At 41.0% G+C, this 22,351-nt stretch overlaps 2 protein-coding genes across 2 annotated transcripts; both read left to right on the forward strand.

Moving 5' to 3' along the window:
• Positions 1 to 1,452: 1,452 nt before the first annotated feature.
• On the forward strand, positions 1,453 to 12,954 carry mki67 (marker of proliferation Ki-67). The gene is made up of 15 exons (XM_061706540.1): positions 1,453 to 1,715; positions 2,030 to 2,132; positions 3,929 to 4,010; positions 4,149 to 4,264; positions 4,437 to 5,086; positions 5,163 to 5,389; positions 5,468 to 6,455; positions 6,576 to 6,706; positions 6,789 to 6,966; positions 7,043 to 7,186; positions 7,279 to 8,174; positions 8,859 to 8,901; positions 9,029 to 9,106; positions 9,261 to 10,916; positions 11,050 to 12,954. Exons 2-15 carry the CDS (start codon positions 2,044 to 2,046, stop codon positions 12,501 to 12,503), a joined length of 6,732 nt encoding a protein of 2,243 aa, XP_061562524.1. The 5' UTR covers positions 1,453 to 1,715; positions 2,030 to 2,043; the 3' UTR covers positions 12,504 to 12,954.
• Positions 12,955 to 13,368: 414 nt separating this feature from the next.
• tut1 (terminal uridylyl transferase 1, U6 snRNA-specific) lies at positions 13,369 to 22,029 on the forward strand. Its single transcript, XM_061706401.1, is given in 11 exon segments — positions 13,369 to 13,589; positions 15,055 to 15,245; positions 15,343 to 15,549; positions 16,017 to 16,131; positions 16,374 to 16,498; positions 16,583 to 16,809; positions 16,900 to 17,009; positions 19,074 to 19,196; positions 19,453 to 19,545; positions 20,074 to 20,390; positions 20,392 to 22,029. Coding segments are annotated over 11 exon segments (2,367 nt in total). The 5' UTR covers positions 13,369 to 13,513; the 3' UTR covers positions 21,175 to 22,029.
• Positions 22,030 to 22,351: the final 322 nt, after the last annotated feature.

The following is a 22,351-nucleotide window of genomic DNA, read 5'->3' on the forward strand; positions in this document are numbered from 1 at the left end:
TCCACCTCTCTCTCACACACACACACACACTGCTACTGAGCCCTGATTTTTTTCCTTCAGTCACATGCCCGCACACACGAAAAAAACTGAAAGAGACCCAGCGACATCCGTATGGTCCAAGCTGCTTCCCTCGTCATGCAGGACTGTCCAAAAGAGCGCACAACTTGACTCTCTCTCTCCACGGCTCATCTGGATTACACACATTTGAGAAGTATGGACTATATTGCAATTTTTTTTTTTTTTTTTTTTTTTTTTTTTGTCAAGATTATCAAGCGACTTTGGGGGAAAAAAAGAAGAAAGAAAACAAAAATATCTCAAAAAATACAAATAAAACCAACATTTAATAATAAACCGACGTGTTTGTGTGGTTCATGCATGCAATTATGTTTTGTAGTTTCTGATTCTGTGATAATAGCAGTGATTCCCAACCACTGTGGTGCGGGACATTGCACATTTCCATGTCATTTTACATTTGTTACAAATATATCTTTGTACATCTGTCTATGCCAGCGACGTTTAGTGACAGACAATTAAATCTGCTTTCACTAGATGCCACTAGACATGCAACTACGGTACAACTGACCTGTGTATCCGCTTGTTGCCATTCATACAACGGAATAGCTTTGTGTTCAACTAAACCAGCCCAGATTTCACGTTGAGTCGTTAATTTGTGAGTAAAATGAGATTAGATCACTTCATTATACCTTTTGTGTGACATTTTAGTTAGGTGTTGTGCTAATGTAAAATATGTGCCTTAATTGGCTCAACAAATGATTGGAAACACTGTAATGTAAACAATATGCATCAAATCCATGATAGAAAGCAGACCCAAACAGCGTGAGCCCCATTCAGATGATCAATCCTACAAAAAAAAAAAAAAAAAAAAAATCCCTAAAATGTGTTTCCATTAGTATTATAAATGTATAATTGAGTTAGGAAATACAAATTGCTCTCTGGGATGGTATCAGTTTTATCTATATAAAGTATAGTTAAAGGACCTTATTACAAATGTTAAGCTTACTGTTTGACGTTTGTGCACGGGGACATCAAATAAATAATAATGCTGAACTGACCGAGTTCAACGTGTGATTATGTCTTATTATTTTCCACGTTTAATGATATAATGATATCGTAACAATGTAGTATTGTATGCGTAATTCTCGTCAAACCTTCACACAAAAAAGAAAACATCAGCGACGTCACTCTGTCAACGTATTGCGTAACGGGTGGGAGTCATTTGCCTAGCACCGCCTACTGGGTGTTGCTTGGAAGTTTTGACCAATCAAAATCCTTCGCGCGGATTTTCAAACTTTTTCAAATCACCAGTTTCTCAGTCAAGCGCTATCGTTCCGCCAAATTCATACACAATATAGTCCCTTTCATTGAAGTTCGAGAAAAATTTACTTCGACTATCTAAAAATGTTTTTAATCTGTAGTTAAAGATAATAAATCTGAAAATCACCGTGAAATTAACGTTAATGTGCCGTATTTGAGTGAAAGGTTGTTTTGTACGGTCGGGCGGAGGGATACTGCAGCCTTGCGTTGGAAGAGGAACACCGGCCGATACTTGTGTTTTAAGGTATCTTTACATTAGCTACGCGTAGTCGGATTCACTTCACGTTTTAAATGATAGAAACATTTTAGTAAACATTTATCCGAGCCGCAGGCCGTGTGTATGGATTTCTTGAGGTCGACGTGTCATTGAAAGAATCCAGGTAAGGCTACAGCAAAGTCACTTCGCTGTTTAAGTTGACACATTTTGCTTATAGTGACATTTTTTTAAAATATTTTATTTATTTATGTTTTTCAAATTACTAATGTTACCAAGCCTATACATTGATATAAATCGAATATGGGAGATATTACGTGATTTGAAGAAGACTTTAATTAAATAATGCATGTTTCGTATGTACATAAGGTCCTAATTTGCTAGGTAAATGTCCATTTGGGTAGTTAAAGTTATTTCGTCATTTGTTGCCATCTAGATAAGCCTGAGCTATGTTTACAAATATGTTTCTCTTCATTAAAGGTAACGTTGCCAGAATGCCACTACATGGAAAAATAGTTGTGGTTAAGCGGAGCGGAGGAGACGGCACGGAATTTCCTCTGACTGCATCGTGCTTGTTTGGAAGGTGAGCTCAAATGTACAATTCGCTGATCATTCATTACATTTTATCGAGTCTCATTTGCAGCTGGAGAAATGGCCAAACTTGAACTTAAAAGTTGTTTGTGTATAGTAGATTTTTTTTTTTAATTATTAATTTGGTAACAACTGTTTTACAAACGTTTAAACTTTAAGGTCAATTTGCAGTTTTCGGAGTCGCGTGTTAGTGCCCAAAATATATATTTTCCAAGGGGCATTGGACTGAGATGTCACGTTGTGAATAAAGAAGCCATTTTGTTCACTTCACATTTATTTAAGGTATCACATTTACTCATGAAGCAGTACAATATATATTTATTATATTTTTTGTGTTTGATTTATCAATCCAAAACAGTCAGACCTAAACCACATTGTACAAAAAAACTGAAGCAGTATTGTAACTCCAGTAAATCTGTTCCAGACACCCAAAAATATTAAGAAATAAATTTAATAGAGATTAATTATAGTAGTATACAGAAAACAATGTGAAATTTAAAAAATGACTAGACTCTTGATGTATGAAAGAAAGAGAGAGGGAGGAGGAAAGGTTATTGTTTGGAAGGGGAAGCTGCCATATTTGTACTTTACGCTGAGTTTCTTCTTGGATTGTGTTGTTTTTCTCTTATTAAGGGATTGGAATCTGGAACTTTCTTTTGTTATTTTATTGAACAGTTACACTCAAAGTTGCACGAGCAAGGTGGATTAGTTTGGTTTGGATAATTTTGTGTACAAAATTTTGGTGAGAAAAAAAAATCTACAAAAAAATACTTTATACTCTATCGCAAAATGAATTTGCATTAATCAATGTATTTTCTTTTTACTTTGTTGCCTCTCTTACACCTCTCAAGTACGACTATATTATGGTGTAATGTAAAACTACTCACTTGAAAGTATGGGATATTTGGCTTTCGGGTGAAATTTCAGGATCAACCTAAAATGCACTACATACAGTACAGTACCTTGACTGAGCACTTTAATTTGTTCTGTAACCAAGCTTTAATCTCTCATTTGTACATCAAATTATTAGTTTCCCTTTAAAAAATCCATTAATCTGTTCCTACCCCACAAAAAAGTCAGTTTTTGCTGTGTGTTTTTAATAAAGAAAAATGCCATTGTATTGAAAGTCGCAATAACTGAAATGTGTGCATTTAAGGGGTGTGGTTTAGTGAGTGACATCAGGAGATTAAGTCCAGTTGGTCCAATTTGGCCAGTTTCTGTGTGTGATGATCTGGTGTGAGCTATGGCCTACTGCAGCTCCTTGCGTGTGTTCTCATTTTGTATTTGTGTGTTTGTCCCGTGCAATAAATGGCTGAAAGTGCATCGCAACTCTGACTCTCCTTGCCCACATGTGGTGGGCATTACAGTACATTAATTGCTCCACTTTTGTTTTTTTCCCCACTTTACTGAACCGGCAACGTATCTAAAGCTCGTAACACAAACACTAAGCGAGGGCTAGTAACTCAAAAAGTCACAGGTTGGGGCACTTGTAAGTCAAGGTACCAATGTGTGACCTTTACAGGGGATCTTAATTTGACCTTCTCTAAACTTTTAATGTACATATCCAACTTTATTATTCATCATATATATGCGTGTGTGTGTGTATTTATTTATGTTAATTATGTTATAGTGTTATTTGAATATGTAAATTGCTTGTATAAATTCATAAGCCTTCCGGGTTTTGTTATGAATAGTTATCAACTCTTATGAATATTTGCAAACTACTCCTTCCTTGTTTTTTTTTTAATTGTTTCTTTTTTTTAAAATAATTTTATTTTTTTCCAACAGGAAGCCTGACTGTGATATTCGTATTCAGCTTCCCCAAGTTTCGAAGGAGCACTGCAGAATTGACTTGAATGAAAATAAAGAGGTAATACAAGAGACACTGAAGATACGTTCTCATTCTCAAGTCTGGTCATTTCATTCCTCATTGGGAGGCCTGATGTTTGAGTTGTATGTTAAAAGGCTCCTTGAAATCCTTTTAATTTGTTTCTATGGTTTCTCCTAGGTTATACTAACAAATTTGAGCTCAGTGAACCCGACCCGTGTCAACGGAGAGGTGCTGCAACAGTCTGAGCGTTTGAAGGATGGTGATGTCATAACCATTGTTGACCGTTCTTTCAGGTGTGTTGTGCAAAGTTGTAGAATAGGTAATTTTAAGTATACTTTTTATCATGGATTGTGAACCCCTAATTGCTTTTTCATCACATGGGCTTCTATGGAAGACATTGTTTTGACAAAAGCACAGTCCTAATGGAAAATGCATTCTTTACTTAATGCCTTTTATTCATTTCAGGTTTGAGTACCCTCCAGCACCCACGCCGAAGAAATTTATCAAAGGAAGCAAAGCCGGAACCCCCAAATCCCATCTTAAAGATGGAACTAACCACAATATCCAGCGATCACTGGAGCAAACTAAGGGGAAGGACCCCAAGGAGGACGGTGACACGCAACAAAGCAATACAGTGTCTCCTTTTAGTGATCTCTATCAAATGATCAGAAAATCTCTGGATGTTAGGACCCCTCAGAAATCTACTGGCACTAACATCCGGACGCCATCGAGGAAAATCAATGTTTCTACAAAAGGCACACCAAAAGTGGCAGAGGCCACAGTCTCTCATGGCGAAGCTGAAGCAGAGGCTAAAGGTACAAGTAATGTCGTCCCGACATCTGACAAGAAGCGTAGCAATTCCCCCCAGATTATCCCTTCTGATGTGATGACTCCCGCTAAAAATGCAGCAAATAAGTCTGAAGCGAGCTCTCCACAGACAAGGCAGCGTGTCACTCCTCAGAGGTTTAATGCCAGTGATGATGTTGAGCGAATTTGTACTCCAACACTCAAGTCGCCCGTGAGACGCAGGAGCACGGAGTCCACACCAGCCAAGCAAGATGACAAAGTCATGTCCAGTCCACACAATAAAAACTCGCCAGGAGTCATCAAAAAAGGTAAATATTATATTATTAAAAGTTGTTTTGTTCCAAATCAAACTAAAGGTGATTTCTTTTTCTTTATCACTTAAAGGGGTGGCAAATAAACGCAAAAGCGCAGAGCTTGCGCTTGACTCACCAGCACCACATATGAAGAAGAAATGTGTTTCTTTTGGAGGTTACCTGGTTCCTGAGCTCTTTGATAAAAAAATGCCCCCTGATTCTCCCCTACGCAAAGGCGAGAATCCTAGAAGGAGCCTCTGTCTTGTTAAACCCAAACAATCACTGCTGAGACGAGCATCAGTCATTGGCCTGCTAAATGTAAGACTTGAGTGGTTGAAACTGAACATTTAAGATGCAAATTTGCTCTTCTTTGACAACTGAATTTGTTTTATGTAGGTGGCTGAAAGTCCCACAAAAAAGAGCTCCAGATCTCCAAACGTTTCTGTGAGGAACTCTCCAAAAGGACGCTCCCCATCATCCAAAGAGCCATCCCCAGGAAAGAAGACTCCAAAACCAAGGACACCTTCTCCTCATAAGAAGTCTCCAAAATCTACACCAGCGAAGTCACCGAGACCCAACACTCCATCTGCCAAGGCCTCATTGTCAGGACAGAAATCATCCAAATCAAGATCCTCTTCGGATAAGACATCACCAAGGACACCTTTGCCCAAGTCAGCAAAATCTACACCAACCTCACCCAAGTGGCCGACTCCTGTTATAAAGTCATTAAAACCCAACACACCATCTGCCATTGTGTCAATGTCAAGAAAGAAATCTCCCAAATCAAGATCTTCCCCAGAATCTTCAGAAAATACATCACGGACACCTTTGCCCAAGTCTCCAAAATCTACACCAGCCTCGCCCAAGTGGGTGTGTCTTACTATGAAGTCACCAAAACTCAACACACAGTCTGCCAAGGCTTCATTGTCAGGTGAAAAATCACCAAAATGGAGGTCTTCTTATCCAGCTTCTTCTGAGAAGACATCAAAACTCAGCACACCGAGGAGAACATCTTCCTCCAGCAACAAATTAGAAACTCCTTTGACCATAGGGCCGACATGCAAGGAAACACCCACCAGCACAAAGAGGACATCCCCCAGGCTTACCACTCAGGGAAATGGCAACAAAACACCAGTGAAAGCACCCCAGGGCACCCAAATGAACATTTCATCCGTACAAGGACGCTTTTCTGTGTCTCGCATCGAAACTCCAACACCAATGGCAGAAGCTGCAATCGTGGATCCAGTGCAGTCAGCCACGGTGATACCCAAAATCCCTCTGAAAAGGAAACTCATGAAGAGTGCTTCACGCAAGACTCCTTTGGCGAAGAGTGCTATTAAAGTCATGATCAGAAGAAGTGGCATTTCACGGGCATCAATGAAAGGTATCTTTTAACCTCTCAGTGTGCAATAAAAACATTGATCATCATTTAGGATGATGCCTTTAAATAGTTTTGGGTAGCATCATTCCATTTGACTTTATTACCTTGTTTTCCCTGTTTCAGCAATGAGTTCTTGGGCGGACACTGTCAGGTTCGGGCAGGTTAAGGTCCAAGCGGCTGTCCCAGCCAAAAAGACAGTAAAAAGTATTGTAACAACTACAAAGGCTGTGAAGAAGAAGGTGTCCAGACCACAGGTAAATTTACATTAAAAGCAGTTAGATTTGGTGGTTTGATTTCTCGCAATGATGTATCCTGATTATGTTCTCAATCTGTCAGACTCCTCTAAGAAAGCAGCTGGGCCATGCAAGCACTGGACATGCAGATTCGCCTGTTACGATCGTTGTGGGCCGAGCTTTCACGCAGAAAGTTTCGCACCCAACTGGTGCTGCACCAAAAGTCATCTTCAATACAGTAATCTCAAAGAAAAACATGAAAATGGATGAGGATTTATCTGGTAATTACAGTCATGTACATTCTTACCACTTCTTGAACTGTCATTCTATATGCTATATTTTATGTTGTTGTTTCAGGAATCTCTGAAATGTTTAGAACACCTTTAAAAGAGGTGGCGAGAAAATTGGAAACCAACAGCAGCAGCACCACAAAGACACCATTGCTAGTTAATGAGCCAGCTGTGCTAGAGCCTTCTGTGCTGAATACTCCTGAAGAGCCAGGTAAAGTCTGCTTTGACTGAATTTGTAATCTGAAAAAAATGGCAATGGGGAATTTAAACCAGAGGGAAAACAATGAATTTACTCATTTTCAGGTGAAATGGTCGTATCCCCACTCACTCTTGCATCTACTGCAAAAGCAGGCCGATACAACAAAGAGGCAGTGAAGCGCCTTCTGAATGGCAGTCAAGAATCCAGTTTCAACAATTTATCTTCTGGTATGGAAATTAAGGATGATTCTGTTGAGCAGCAATACACAGGAATGAAGGCGAGCGACGTAACAACTCCTAAGCAGAAGCCGCAACCATCAGTGTGTCTCACTGGTGTTAGGAGACTCATGAAGACCCCAAGACAGAAGGCTGAACCTGTGGAGGACATCAGAGGAAAACTCCTGAAAACACCAAAACAAAAACCTGAGCAACAGGAATGCCTCACCGGCGTGAAGAGGATCATGAGGACCCCCAGACAGAAGATTGAACCTGTTGAGGATCTGAGTGGAAAACGTCTGAAAACTCCAAAGCAGAAGTCTGAGGAAAAAAACATTTTTACCACCCCGACAGCAAGTGAACACATTAACCTACAACGGAAACTCCTCCAAACTCCCAAGGAAGCAGAAGATGCTGATGTTTCTTTCAGTGGTATTGCAGACCTTCTGGAGACACCGGCAAAAGATTCACATAACCTCGTAACACCAGCTAAAGAATCGCAAGACCTACCAGAACAGACAAACTCAGCAACTCCAAAAGTGAGCAATTCCCCGATAGACTGCTTCGCTGGTATCAAGAAAGTAATGAAAACACCTAAACAGAGAAGTGCACCTTTTGAAGGCATTCTTGGAATTGAGAGGCTCATGAAGACTCCCAAAGTGCGAAGTGAACCAGTGGAGGACAACTTCGGTCCCAAGCAGCTCATGAAGTCACCCAGGCTGAGGGGTAGTGCTCCCCTAGAGGACTTTGAGGGACTTCAAGAGCTCATTAAGGAACCAGTTGAGGTAACGATCACATTAATTGAAAGAAGTTGGAAGTACAGGTCGGCGTTGTAGTGTTGCCACGATGCCAAAAGTTTGACTTCAATACTATATCTGTATAAAGTATTTCGATACCAGTACAATTGAACACAAGGCATTTAAAAAATTTTAAATACTACTGAACATTTTATACATATGCAGTACTGTGCAAAAGTCTTAAGCCACCAAAATGTTTATAGTTTAAAGGGGAAGTAATCTCAAGAATATTTTGGATGTACCCTCACTAGTTTCAACACTATACTGATTGATTAATATTACGTTCGTGGAATAACAAACAGATAAGTTTTTTTGCTCTTTCAAAGAGTTTGTATGCAAGAGCGTGAACATTTGCAGCCATTTGTGTCTTGCTGGGTGCCGCTCTCTTTTGATAGTTGGAAAGGTCTGTTGCTGCATTTTAATATTATTTTTGAAATAGTACTTAAAAATTATGGTAGTGCATTTTTATGTATTTATTTATTTTTATTTTTTATTTTTTTGCCAGCTCAAAACCACAGTTCAGGTTTGGTACCGGTACAACAGGTTGTACTAACCATGCCAATGAACTCAAGAATAAGACTACCAAATTGGCAATCAGTCTTTCCAACTGTTTGCTTTCTAGTTTAATGTCTACCTGCATTGTAATCTCTAAATTCTATTAATCTCTTACAGTTTAAAGATCACCCTGCAAGTAGTTACTTGGATGAAGAAAAAGGTATGTTTTTTATTTTAATTTTAATTTTTGTATTTTTTTATTTATTCATAAATACTGCAATCCAATAGTTGGGCTGTATCACCATGCTAACTGCATTATTTAACTCACCCATGTTCATTTGAGCTAGATTTTATTCAAGGACAACCAGAGGACAAAGTGTCATCAGGTGTGACGCATGACACTCCTCAACTTGACATCTCAAGAGGTATGGTTATACTGCACTTGTTAATAGTCCACAAAATAAGGCAATCAAGATATCTGAGGAATGTGTATTTCTACAGCTGAAAGCCAAAAAATTGACTTGCTCAGATCAAAGAGATACTAATGTAAATATTTTCCACCCCTACTTGTTTTAACAGAGAAAACTGAAGTTTTGGTGGAGGTTCCCAGTGTTGCTTGTGAGTCATTAGAAGCTAAGAAAGCAGTTTCCCAGGCTGTATCAGAGGCTGCACCAGGAGTGACAGAAATGCACACGGCTTCTATTGAGTCGGCCAATTCAAAGAAATCAGTCCAAGGTAGAAGGGCCAAAATAGCGGAACCCAAAGTGGCTGAACCGGTCACAACAGAATCATCTGAAGGTCCTGTTGTCACAGCTCTTGTCAGAGGAAGAAGGGGGAAGAAGGTAGACCCTACTGAACCACCTGCAGAAGAAGCAATAGTGGCCCCAAAGACGAAAAGAGGAAGATTTGCCAAAAAGGTTGAGACAGTCCAACAGGCTGCCCCTGAAACTTTGCCAGAGCCTGAGAATGAGCAGAGTCTCCCAGTTGATATTGAACCTGTATTGAAAAACAGTGTTGCACCTTTGGAAAACGAGGCTGTGAAACCTAAAAGAGGAAGATATGCCAAAAAGGCCTTGGAACAAATCGATACGTTCCTCGACGCTGCCACTGAAACTTTGATGGAGCCTGATAGTGAACCAACTCTCCCAGAGAATATTGAGCCTCCAATAAGTGACAGTGTTGCACTTTTGGAAAAAGTGGCTGTGAGGCCCAAAAGAGGAAGATGCGCCAAAAAGCCCTCAGAACAAATAGAAACGATCGCTGAAGCTGCCACTGAAACTTTGCCGGAACCTAAGGGTGAGCAGACTCTCCCAGTTGATATTGAGCCTGCAATGAATAAAAGTGTTGCACCTTTAGAAAGAGAGTCTGTTCAACCTAAAAGAGGACGATATGCCAAAAAGGTTGAGACAGTCGAACAGGCTGCCACTGAAACTTTGCCAGAGCCTGAGAGTGAGCAGAGTCTCCCAGTTGATATTGAACCTGTAATGAAAAAGAGTGTTGCACCTTTGGAAAACGAGGCTGTGAAACCTAAAAGAGGAAGATATGCCAAAAAGGCCTTGGATCAAATCGAAACGTTCCTTGAAGCTGCCACTGAAACTTTGATGGAGCCTGATAGTGAACCAACTCTCCCAGAGAATATTGAGCCTCCAATAAGTGACAGTGTTGCACTTTTGGAAAAAGTGGCTGTGAGGCCCAAAAGAGGAAGATGCGCCAAAAAGGCCTCAGAACAAATAGAAACGATCGCTGAAGCTGCCACTGAAACTTTGCCGGAACCTAAGGGTGAGCAGACTCTCCCAGTTGATATTGAGCCTGCAATGAATAAAAGTGTTGCACCTTTAGAAAGAGAGTCTGTTAAGCCTAAAAGAGGACGATATGCCAAAAAGGTTGAGACAGTCGAACAGGCTGCCACTGAAACCTTGCCAGAGCCTGAGAGTAGGCAGAGTCTCCCAGTTGATATTGAACCTGCAATGAACAACAGTGTTGCACCTTTGGAAAAAGAAGCTGTGAAATCTAAAAGAGGAAGATATGCCAAAAAGGCCTTGGAACAAATTGAAACAATCCCTGTAGCTGCCACTTTGCTGGAGCTTGATATTGAGCCTGCAGTGACTGACAATGTTGCACCTTTGGAAGAGGCTGTGAAACCCAAGCGAGGAAGAAAACCCAAACAATTTTCTCACTGTAAACAAGCTCAGTCTTCTGCCTGCAGTGATGTTTCCCAAGATAACACTCAACAAGGTAGTGGACATTGTCCTTGATTAAATGTTGATGTGATCAAATTGTCATTGATGGATTAATATGTTTTGTTGAAGAGTGGAAGCTACATTGACGCAGAATGATGATGTTTCTCCTTTGCTTTCTCCGGTTTTAGATAACAGTGAAGGCAGTGGTGACCGCCAGGGCCAGATGCCAAGTGAACACCATGAAAATAAATCTTCAGATTCTGCTAAGAGTTTGCCAGAATTTAAGACTGCAACAGAGAGAGACATCACTGTCGTTCAGAAGTCGTCTCTTCGAGGCAGACGGGGCAAACTGGTGGAAAATACAGCGGAGGAAGAGAAGCAGGACACGGGTTTTGAAGAAGCTCTCGTCTCAGCTCCAGTCAGGGCCAGAAGAGGGAAGAGAATTGAAGCAACCGCCACACCCGCAGGCAGACAAACTACCAGAAATAGGAACGCAAAGACAAAGAAAGATGCTTGTGATGCTCAGTCTGTCATGGTGCCAGAGAAAGATATGGAGTTAAATTTGGTGACAGGAACTTCAGAAACCCACACCAGTCAAGATGATGTCAGAATGTCTGATGAGGACTTGGTCAACAAGTCGACTCGGGGCAGAAGAGCTAAGCACACACCTGTTGAACCCCCTCAGCCCAAACTAGAAAAAACGCTGGAGATTGAACAGCCTTCTGTCTCTGTACAACCACAGCTACCAGCACCAACCAATAAAAAGGGAAGAGGCAGAAAAGTGATCTCTGAGACAGTTGAGCTAGAGGAACATGAAAAAGATGAAATCATCTCTGAGGAAATAAAGCATCAGTCCAAGCCTCTCGCCAGAACCAGAGGAAGAAACGCAAAGCACAAAGAAGAGCTAGATAATAGTGACAAGACTTCCATAGTAGCACAGTCTGTACTCCAGGAGATAATAAAAACATCAGGTGAGCAAACTGTTGATGTGGAAAATCCTGTCCAAGTGCAAGCTGAAGCACCACAATTTTCTGAACCAGAGCAAATGAGCGAACACGCTTCTAGCAGTACAAAAACAAGACGAGGAGTGGTACAAAAACTAAAGCAAGAAGCAGTTACTCCTCGGTCGGCAGAGAACCAAGATAGTCCTATTGAGACTCCAACAGAAAAACCCAAACGAGGAAGGCAAGCAAAACAAGTTGAAGATGGTACCACCTCAGAAGAAACTGATATTGCAACAAGGCGAGTGGTACGAAAACCAAAGCAAGAAGTTACTGTTGAATCTGTAGAGAACCATGATTGTCCAATTGGAACACTAACAGAAAAACCCAAACGAGGAAGGAGAGCAAAACAAGTTGAAGATGTTACCACCTCTGAAGTAAAGGAAAAACCTGAACCTCAACAGAAACCGCAACGGGGAAGGGGTTTGAAAACTAATTTGAAAAACGAGATGCCACAAGTCGTTCCAGCCAAGAGAGCACGACGAGGGTTAGCCTTTGCCTGTGACGGAGGCCAAAGAAGAAGTTCCAGCGTCAGTCACAGTACCGGAGTCAGCTACAGCTTCATTAGAACCAGTCAAAAGGGGAAGACTACAAAAACCTGTAAGATCAGTGAAGTGGAACCTAGAGGTCGAAGTTCATGAGCTTCCGAAAAGACCCGTGAGAGCGGTGCGAGGCAAGCGGTCGAGCCCTGGTGATCACGCTGTGACTCTAAGCCAGAGTGAGTCAGATGCTGATAAAACTGAAGAGGACCTCTCAGAAAAAGCAGTGGAACCTCAGCCTGCCAAGAGACCCAGGCGAGGGGCAAAGGTTGCAAATGAAACAGAGTCCACCAGCGAGGTAGCCACCAAGGAAGCTAAAGATACTCCGACCCAGCCAAAAACCAGAAAAGGAAGATCAACCAAGAAATGAACACCTCTGTATAAAGGCTAATCAGAACGTTTTTTTGTTTTTTTTTTTGTTTTTTTTTTTTTGCCATCAGGCTTTTGTAATTGGCACTGTTTTATGAAATGTCTTTTTGGGTCATGTTTTAGATTAAAAATTAAGCACTGTTCTTTTTTTTTTACAGCAGGGAATTTTATCCACTTATTTTAATTTTTATAACCATTTCATTCGTTATGTTTTGCATTTAAAAAAAAATAAAAAATAAAATGTGCATTTGAAATAATTTCTGTCATTTTTCCCATATTTCTTTTTTGTCTTTTTATGTAGGTGTTGGTATCAACAGTTTAGAAAAGATTGACGGATTAAAAAGTCAATCAGATTCATTTTTTGTTCTTGTTTGTCATTAACATGACAAGGTGGATCATTTCAAATAGTTTGACTTTTATTTGTGTAAAGGTGAACCACCGTCCTTAAGCTACAGAATTGTGCATTAAAAACAGTTTTCACTGTTAAACCCAACATGTGAGGTTTGCACAGGTTTAATGAAACTTAATTTCCCTTTAAAATCCATACTTGTTTGTATTATGTCATTTTATACACGGAACATTTGAGGCGGAATTGTAACCACCCGGAAGCCTTTTCGAGGTTGACACGGAACAAACGTTTGTTTCACGTTGGAGGGAGATTTGAGAGGCGCATGGATGACGGGAGTTTTCCTTTTATCATTTTGATGTCTTTTTAAACTCACTTTAAATCAACATTTGCCGATATGGAATCAGAAAGCGATATAAAAGCGACGCCGAGGGGTTTTCACTGTGTCCTGTGCAACGTCAATTTACCAAACCGTAAGCAACGCTATTGAGCTTTGTATTATGTCATTAACCCTTTTTTAACAGCAAAATCACAGTGTAAATATTGAATTATCCCATAAAAGGCAGATAAGTGTACAGTGTACAGATTTGTTCGTCAGCTATCTATGTAATACAAGAAATTTGGAAATCTGCTAATTCTGTAGCTACATGAGGTAACAAATGGTAACATTCTCAGTGTGGTCGAAATGATGAACATTTTTTTTAATTAGACCATGCATTATTTGTATGGGCACAATTTTTATACGGTTCTTGTATACACTGACATACATTTACAACCTAAATTGTATACATTTATTCCTTGCTGCACTATTCAATCCGATTTCAGCCTCTGTGTTGCCATGTGACGTCAATCCAGTCTGCCCAAGGCCTTCAGAATCAGTAGTGCTGAATAATGTGTTCTACTTATTTAACTATACTATTATTAGGACTGTTTTTCTTCCCTTTTCTTTCTGACCAATCATAATAAATTTGCCTCACAGGGCCAGGCTGCTGGCCCTTGATGATGTCAGAATTGTTCCTTTGCTTAGTCTGATGAAGCCAAAAACGTCTAGTGATCTGCACACATTAAAATTATTAATCAGCATCTCTGGTTAGTATGATAGATTGTTTATAATCTTTTTGAATAAATAAATATTTTAATTTAAATCCCCACTTAAGCCACAGGTACCAAATGCACGAGCCCAACAATGAATTTATGCTAACTTGCCACAGTCAGATTACTAGGATAGGATAGCATTTTATTGTCAGTCCTCATGTATGTGGGACATACATAGGGCCGAAATGTGACACAGTTCCAAAAACAATACAAAAGAACATAAAACGTAGATCCAAACACGCTCTTTGTTGTATGAAGCGATTATAGATGAAAGAGTAGGTCTGCAGCACAGTGGAGATGTAATGATCACAGCGTACATGATCACTCCTGTTTGCCACAAGCAAAGTTCGAAGTAAACCAGGAACTGTAGCGTCTGTGTCGAGTAATATGTACACAATCCACATACAGGAAGAATGTCGCCGCCCTCAAGTCCCAGCCAGCTCTGCATCGCTCAACCCTTCCAGGCCACTTTACTGACGCTCCTCGCTCAACTAGTCTAGCAGTACGGCACCTACACCGTTGTAGGCAGTCCACCAGCTCCGGCAGTCCTGTTGCAAGATCGTTGCCGATCAAGGCATGAGAGCAACAAGCGGCGACAGCCGAACAGCGCGGACATTCCTCTCCTCAGAAACTGTGCTTTGCCCGCTGCCGAGAAGGCGCATGTCAAGCGCTGACATTCTCCTCCGATGCACAAACCAATTGCATTTTAAGTAATCTGTCATATAGATGGTAACTGTTCTCATAGGTGGAAGCTTGGCACTTGTATTTACAGTAATAGTTGCATCTTCTAACATTGTTTTTCTGTATTTCCTCTTCTGATTTTTCTTTGGGACGGTCCATTAGAGTCAAGCGTGGATCAGCATATCAAAGGGCGGAAACACCAGACGTTAAGCAATGTGCGAACCACCAGGAATACCCAGGAGCAGCACAGCGTGTTTGTCAGCGGCATCAAGCCTGACATCTCGCAGGCTGACCTGGGTGACTACTTCCAGCAATTTGGGACAGTTTCCGATGTTATCATGGACAAAGACAAGGTAAGGTGACTGTACTTAATAAACTGTGATTTTTATTGTGTTTACATTTTGTGCCTGTCCAGAGCTCCTGTGTTGTTGTGACCTTCTGCATCTACAGGGCGTGTTTGCCATCGTGCAGTTCAGTGAGACAGAGAGCATTCAGGCTGCCTTGTCCTGCGTCGAGCACCAAATGAAAGGCCTCAAACTGCGTGTCAAAGCCAGAGATCGGAAGGAATTCAAGTACATCCCCAAAAAGAAGTGTGACCTAGTGAACCTGCAACAACTGCTGGACCACTTACAACCCCAAATCTGTCAACTGCCTTCTGTAAGTAATTATACGATGTAAATGGTTTTTAAAGGGTTAGCTGTGACGTCTGCTATGCAGAAGTTGAGCTGCACCTTTTGCTTGTGGACTCGGCGTGTGGCTTTCCCTTACCTAAAATGTTCTGTGTGGGAAACCTCAAAAGCTAAATAGTCATATTACATAAATCCCCCTTCATGTGGTTATTTCCAGCCTCAGTGTGGGTCTTAGTTCTGGTCCTGGAAATTACTAAAAGGCTAGTTCCAGAGGACCTGAGGATCTGTGACGGTTGGTATGCTTTAAGACGTTCAGCTAACTAAGAGAGGTCAAGACCAGCAAGAGTTTTATAAAATTGTAAAATAAATCTTTAAATCAATTCTGTATCTCACAGGGAGCCAATACAGGTTGTCTAAAACCAGTGAAATGTCCCCTCACTGGCAGATCAAAAGGGTCTAATGGGTCGTGTGGTGTTTTTGTGGGTTGTCCTTCAGGTTAATGCTCAGATGCAGTACATTGAGAACCGGTTCCAGCTTGGGGAGACAGAGAAGAAGGCCCGAAACTTGCTGGTGCAACTCTTGCAGGAGGTCTTTGTGGAGTTTTTTCCAGGTAAGAACAATCCGTGTAATATTAGTTCTTTTTATTTTCAAATGGCAATCACAAATCAAAAAATTTAAAAAATGAGAACATGACTGATCATTTTGTTTTGTGGCAAAAGTGACATATTTTTCATGATTGAATTTTAGACTGATCCAAAATATGTAATTGAAAAATGGTCAAATGTATTTTCCCCAACTATGTCATGAGCAACCCTCCCTCACATACTTCCTCACTTTTCCGATGGCTTTCAGAGAGCCAAATTTTGCCTTTTGGTTCATCTGTCAACACGTTTGGTATTCATTCCTGCGACCTGGACTTGTTTCTGGATTTGGAGAATACCAAAGTCTTCCAGGCCCATGCCAAGTATACATCAGAGGTCTGACCTTCATCTAAATACATTGAGTCATGAAATGGGTGTGCATTTTCCACTTTGAAATTATTTGTCTTCCTCTCGCCTCAGGCAGCCGAGTGCACGTCAGACGACGGCCGCTCCGAGGACTCCATCCTGTCCGACATCGACCTGTCCACGGCCTCTCCCGCCGAGATTCTGGACCTGGTGGCGACCATCCTGCGTCGCTGCGTCCCCAGCGTGCACAAAGTCCACGTGGTCAGCAGTGCCCGTCTTCCAGTGGTCAAATTTCATCATCGTGTGCTCAACTTGCAGGGGGACATCACAGTCAACAACAGGTCAGTGTTGGGAATTTGTAGGATTTTTTTTTTTTTTTTAAATGTCACAATTTTTTTGTTTTTGTTTTTAAACTGATCTTGTCTTATCAGACTGGCTGTAAGGAACACCCGCTTCCTTCAGCTTTGTTCAGGAATAGAAGAAAGACTGAGGCCTTTGGTGTACACCATCCGCTACTGGGCCAAACAGAAGCAGCTGGCTGGTAAATAGAAAAAAATAATAATTGAGAATTTTTATTGCATAGATACACTTATTGGGCCTCATTCACTAATAATTGTGTTGAAATGTTCTCACTCTGTACACAAGTTGAGTGTATACCCAAAGTCACCGTCGACCAATTTTCGTTTTGCGTATGTAAATGAATCAATTCATTCTAAATGACGGGCTCGTTTTCTCAATCTGAATAAACTGGTCCCCTATTTCCTTATAAAAGTTTATCTGTTTGATGCTTCTCAGCCAATGCGTGGAGGTTTAAAGTTACAAGAGGTGGCCACGAAACTTTAATAACTTTCCTAATCTTTATCCTGTTTTCAAAAGATCATCGGAATGCTTGCTAATAAATAAAGCACAACAAACAGGCATTTGTAGTTGCGATCGTTCATGAAATTTGCCTTGGTAGTAGTAGAACTTCTGTCATACATTCACATTTTCTGTTCCAGAAAATATATGATCCATGCCGATCACAGTTAAGTCACACGCAACCACGCCAGCGGTGGGTCTGTGTGCGAATCGATAAATTTACATGACATTTGTACATGCAAAATTACAGAAAAATATACCCTAAATCAGATTATTGTAGGGATTTGCAAGAAAAACTGAAGCCTTGGAAAAACTAGGTAACGCGACCACTCCATTTGCATTTCCTGCTGTTTGAGTGACAACGTTGTACTGCACGCAGACAGCCAGCATACACGCATAAATGCACCTAAACAGAACGAGGGTAAAAGTAATGAGAGGTGTCCTTTTCAGGGTTATTTAGTCAATTTATAAGCAAATTCACGGTTTAAGTTATTCTTAAAATTTATAATTTTAGTTTTATAAATGACTAGTTTTAATATGTTGTGCATCTTGGGGAAAAAAGGGCTCATTGAGATTTTTGTTGGCTTGTGGATTCATATTTCGGTCAGCAGATGTCAGTAGATCCTTACGTGTGTATTCTTGTCGTTATTTTGGATTCATTTTAGTCAGAGGTTATGGTTCACTCCAGTAATGGCCCACTGAGCATTTATTTGATCTAGTGTCCTGTAATAGTCGTTGCATTAATTCCGCTGCCTAAAAATCCCCCCGACCCTACAATTGGTGAATCGGTGTATTTTTCCGTTAAGCTCATTAAATAATTGATTAATTTATTGTATACATAAAATTAAGAATTTTGCATAGTTTTATTTGTGTTAATTAAAATTCAATCAATAAAAAAAGTACTGAAAAATTAAAACAAACGTTTTTGTTTGTTTTTTTACCTCATTTGCAAAGGTTCTGGCCCATCTGTCCATTAAAAAAAATAAATAAATAAAAGGAAAAAAAAATCAGTTTTGGACCTTGAGCAGGAAGCTTTGCACCTTGGATTTTAGCATCGATTAAAAAAAAATACAATATTCTGGTTTTGGAAGTTAAAAGCACAGACGACTATTCCTGATCTAAAATACAAGTCCAACTGAGATTGACTTGTTCTTAACTGAAGAACACTGTGATAAAATTCACTCATTTGATCTTGCTGAAGGTGTATTGTTCCACGACAGCATAAGTAAAATCTCTTTAACACTTAAAAGCAACATTACTGTATAGTAGAGATGCAACAATTAATCGTTTTAATCAAGAACTAATCAATTATGAAGTTAATCGACAACTATTTTGATAATAGATTAATCGTTTAAAGACCTTGTTTAACTTAAAATTGTTACGGACCAAGGCACTAACTGAATCATAATTAATTTGTGTTTGTTCATGTTCTGTGTCAATTTGAAATAACGTCCTGTTTTTGAATAATGCGATAAAGATAGCTGGGATAGGCTCCAGCACGCCCGCGACCCTAGTGAGGATAAGCAGTACAGAAAATGGATGGCTGGATGGATAGAAATCGAAAAAGTATTTTTTAAATCCGGTTCATCGATTAATTGAAAAAAAGAATCAACATATTACTGGATTATTAAAATAATCGTTTGTTGCAGCCCTACTACATCCACAACTTGGATTGGCCCTGCACTTTCAGCCTGTCAAATACACACGTGTATGTGTGTGTGTGTGTGGTTTGTGTTGTAACACAAAGGTAACCCCAGTGGTCCCGGTCCACTGCTCAACAACTACGCTCTGACGCTGCTCATCATCTTCTTCCTGCAAAATTGTGAGCCTCCCGTTCTCCCCACCGTGGCCCGCCTTAAAGACATGGCCTGTAAGTGCAGCATCGGGAGCGAATCGTTGTAATGCTACAAATCTAAATGCTGAATAGGCATCACAACGGTGACAGTGCTTGTATTTTGTGTGTTTCGATATGGAAACAGAGGAATACTAATACAACATTTTCAACTAAAACTATATGTTTCTGAATAGGTCAAATTGACTCATATATTGACATTAGAATTATACATTTGCAAGTTGGGCTGCTGTGTACAAACCCCAATGTGTGGATGTGTTCATTGACCTTGTAGGTGAGGAGGAGGAGTGTGTGATTGAGGGATGGAACTGCACCTTCCCCAGTCAGCCTATTGCGGTACCCCCCAGTGGAAATACCCAGGATCTCTGTAAGTCCTTCAACAGATTGGCAGGACCTGCGAGTGCACGGCAAATGATTGACACCTCATCAGTCTTGCCTTCTGTTTCTAATTGGTTGTTTTTCCTCAGGCGTGATTTCTTCAAAATTAAAATAGAGGTATAAGATGGGGCCAGAGTGGTCAGATATTTTTTCACAGATCATTTTACTAATGTACTACTTTCAGATCATACTGACAGTTTCAGCAAATTTGACAAAAAGTGTTTTTTTTTTATTTTATTTTTTTAAATTGGAAAGTTCCCCTTAAATTGGTCTCCAAATAATGTATTGTTTATCTATCTATGCCAGTGACCTATTGTGACAGGCAGAACAATGCTTTTCCATTAGATGGCAAAAGGTACAGTTAATATAGTATCTATCATTATTTTAATATAAATGCTTTTTGTGATGTGCGGTGTGATTTATTTATTTATTCCCCCCCAAATTTAATTTAAATATGTGATTTGGACCTAAAGTTGGTCTAAATGATCAAATGAATTCTGATGTTGTCTCTATCCAGGCACTCTTTTGGCTGGTTTCTTCTCCTTCTACGCCAAGTTTGATTTTGCAAGTAGTGTCATATCTCCGAGGGAGGGGCGTGCGCTCCCAATCACAGACTTCCTCTGTCACAAAGCTCAAGCGGAGGAAAAAAACACCAAGCCCTATCAGAGTGGACCAAGACTGGGCCCACTCAATGTTTTGGACCCCTTCGAGCTTTCCCACAATGTAGCAGGTAACCTGAATGAGCGCACTCAGCGATGCTTCCAGACGGCGTGTCAGGAGGCCGAGAAGTACTGCCGCAGCCTCCAGTACCTGCGCAAGTCCACCAAGGGGAAGGTCGTGGGGTCTCGTGCGCTTATTCACCCCCAACGGGGGATTTGCACAAACCAAACCAGATGAGCTGAACATCAGCATTCCTTTCAAACCCTCCGCACTCCCAGAAACCCTCCGCAGTCAGATGCACATGGCGAGAGATGATTTCCGGTTGGTGTGGTTCGAGAAGGTGTGCGCTTCTGTGGAGTGCGTGTTTCAAAGCGCTCTCAGATGTCATCTCGCGTTCTCCTCGGGTTTCGGCCTCTCAGAGGATTCGGCCGCCGACGTATCAGTGGAAATGGAGACCAGCTCGGGCTCCCTCAACACATCGGCGAATGACAGCACGGAGTCCCCCACCGAAGCCGCTGCGGTGGGCACCAAGCGCCGACTCTCTGTTGGCAGTGACACGTCCATTTCCCCTCAAGGAAAAAAGCCGAGGATATCCAAAAGGGGCAAGCGGGAGCCCCCCCATTGGCTGTGGGTGCAGAAACACAGCGTGTGGGCCGGCAGGAGAAAAGTGAGGCGCGAGCTAATGAAAGACACCGACCTGCGGCCCGAGGGCAGCTGCGTGGAGCTCGAGGCCCAAGTTACCGATCGCATCATCGAGAAAGACGAGGCCCTCAAGGAACCGCTGGAGTTCAAGGTTCGGGCCCACATGGTGGGTGAGACGGAGAGCACCAAGGCAGTGTTGAGGTTGGAGCCATGTAGCGACCAGACCGGAGTTTTTCAGGACTTTATTCATTTCCTGGAAGCTTTCCTACCCAAGATGGTGGAGTCGCTGCTGGCGAAAGAAGCAGGTGGCGGCTAAAATGTCCTATCCCAATTAAGTTTTGGGATTTTGAGTCATAATGGTTTGGACTGCAGAGTGACGGAACCTTCAGAATGTTGCACTGTGTGTATCGTCGTCCATCCTTATATTGTATACAGCGACAGTGTGTCCCCTAAAAGATTAACTCACTCTTTGACTGGCCATTACTCCTATACAGTACACTACTTACAAAACGTTAGAGATATTTGGCTTTCCGCTGAATTTACAGGATACACTATAACCTTTACAGGTCAACTTTGATTTGATCTTCTCTGAACAGTTGAATGCAAGCCCAACTATGCTCACTGTTTCAGTACTTTTTGCACAACTTGCTGTTCTATAACAAGGAGCTGAGCTGCAAAATTTGCAACAGGCCTTTGATCCATCAAATTTCCAAGGACATCCACCTCAATGTCTTTCTGTGACTCTTCCATTGGCTGTATCTCTTGCAACCTGCTGATGGCCACTTGGGCCTGAGAACATCCTGCTTGACGCTCAATTGTTAGGGGTCGTCCTAGTCACATGATGTCAAAATGTATTTTGGGCTAGTTGCAGTTAAAACAAAAAAATAGAAGAGTAATGGACAGTCAAAGAGTGTGTACATTTTCCACCCTGTTTTTATGTGTGAGGGTTGTCGGGATCTTTTAGTTGCTTTCATCGATCATGAACATTTGTTGATGCAGGTTGGCATTTCCCAGTCAAGCCAAATGTTAAGTTTGACAGATGTCTTGATTTTTAGCACGTTTATGTTGAAGAGAATGTTCTTAAATTAGGAGGCTCTGAAGGGAAAACTTGTGATGCAGTTGTGAAAAGAAACCTGTTAGTTTCATGATAAAAGTCATCTGTCCTACAGCATTTGATTGGTATTTGTTTTAGTAAATCAGTGGTAGTTTTACATAGTATGGACGGGCTGTACCAGTGCTATGACTCTTTTAGCCAATGATCTTGGTTGCGCATGAAACGCAGACAAATGAGAGTAATTACTCGGTCAGGCAGATGCTTTTATTGCTGCACGTGAGGGATGCCCCACGCTTCGATGTGCTGATTAATATAATTCGTCACTCTTTTAAGTAAATGCAGACATGCAACAGAGTAGTTGAGCTTGTACATGACGTTCAGGAAACTTTGGATTTACATTTCTGAATTGCAATGATACAAGAATGAAGTTTAAAACTAA

This window comes from Phycodurus eques, chromosome 19 (genome assembly GCF_024500275.1).
Source record: "Phycodurus eques isolate BA_2022a chromosome 19, UOR_Pequ_1.1, whole genome shotgun sequence".
Classification (NCBI taxonomy): domain Eukaryota; kingdom Metazoa; phylum Chordata; class Actinopteri; order Syngnathiformes; family Syngnathidae; genus Phycodurus; species Phycodurus eques.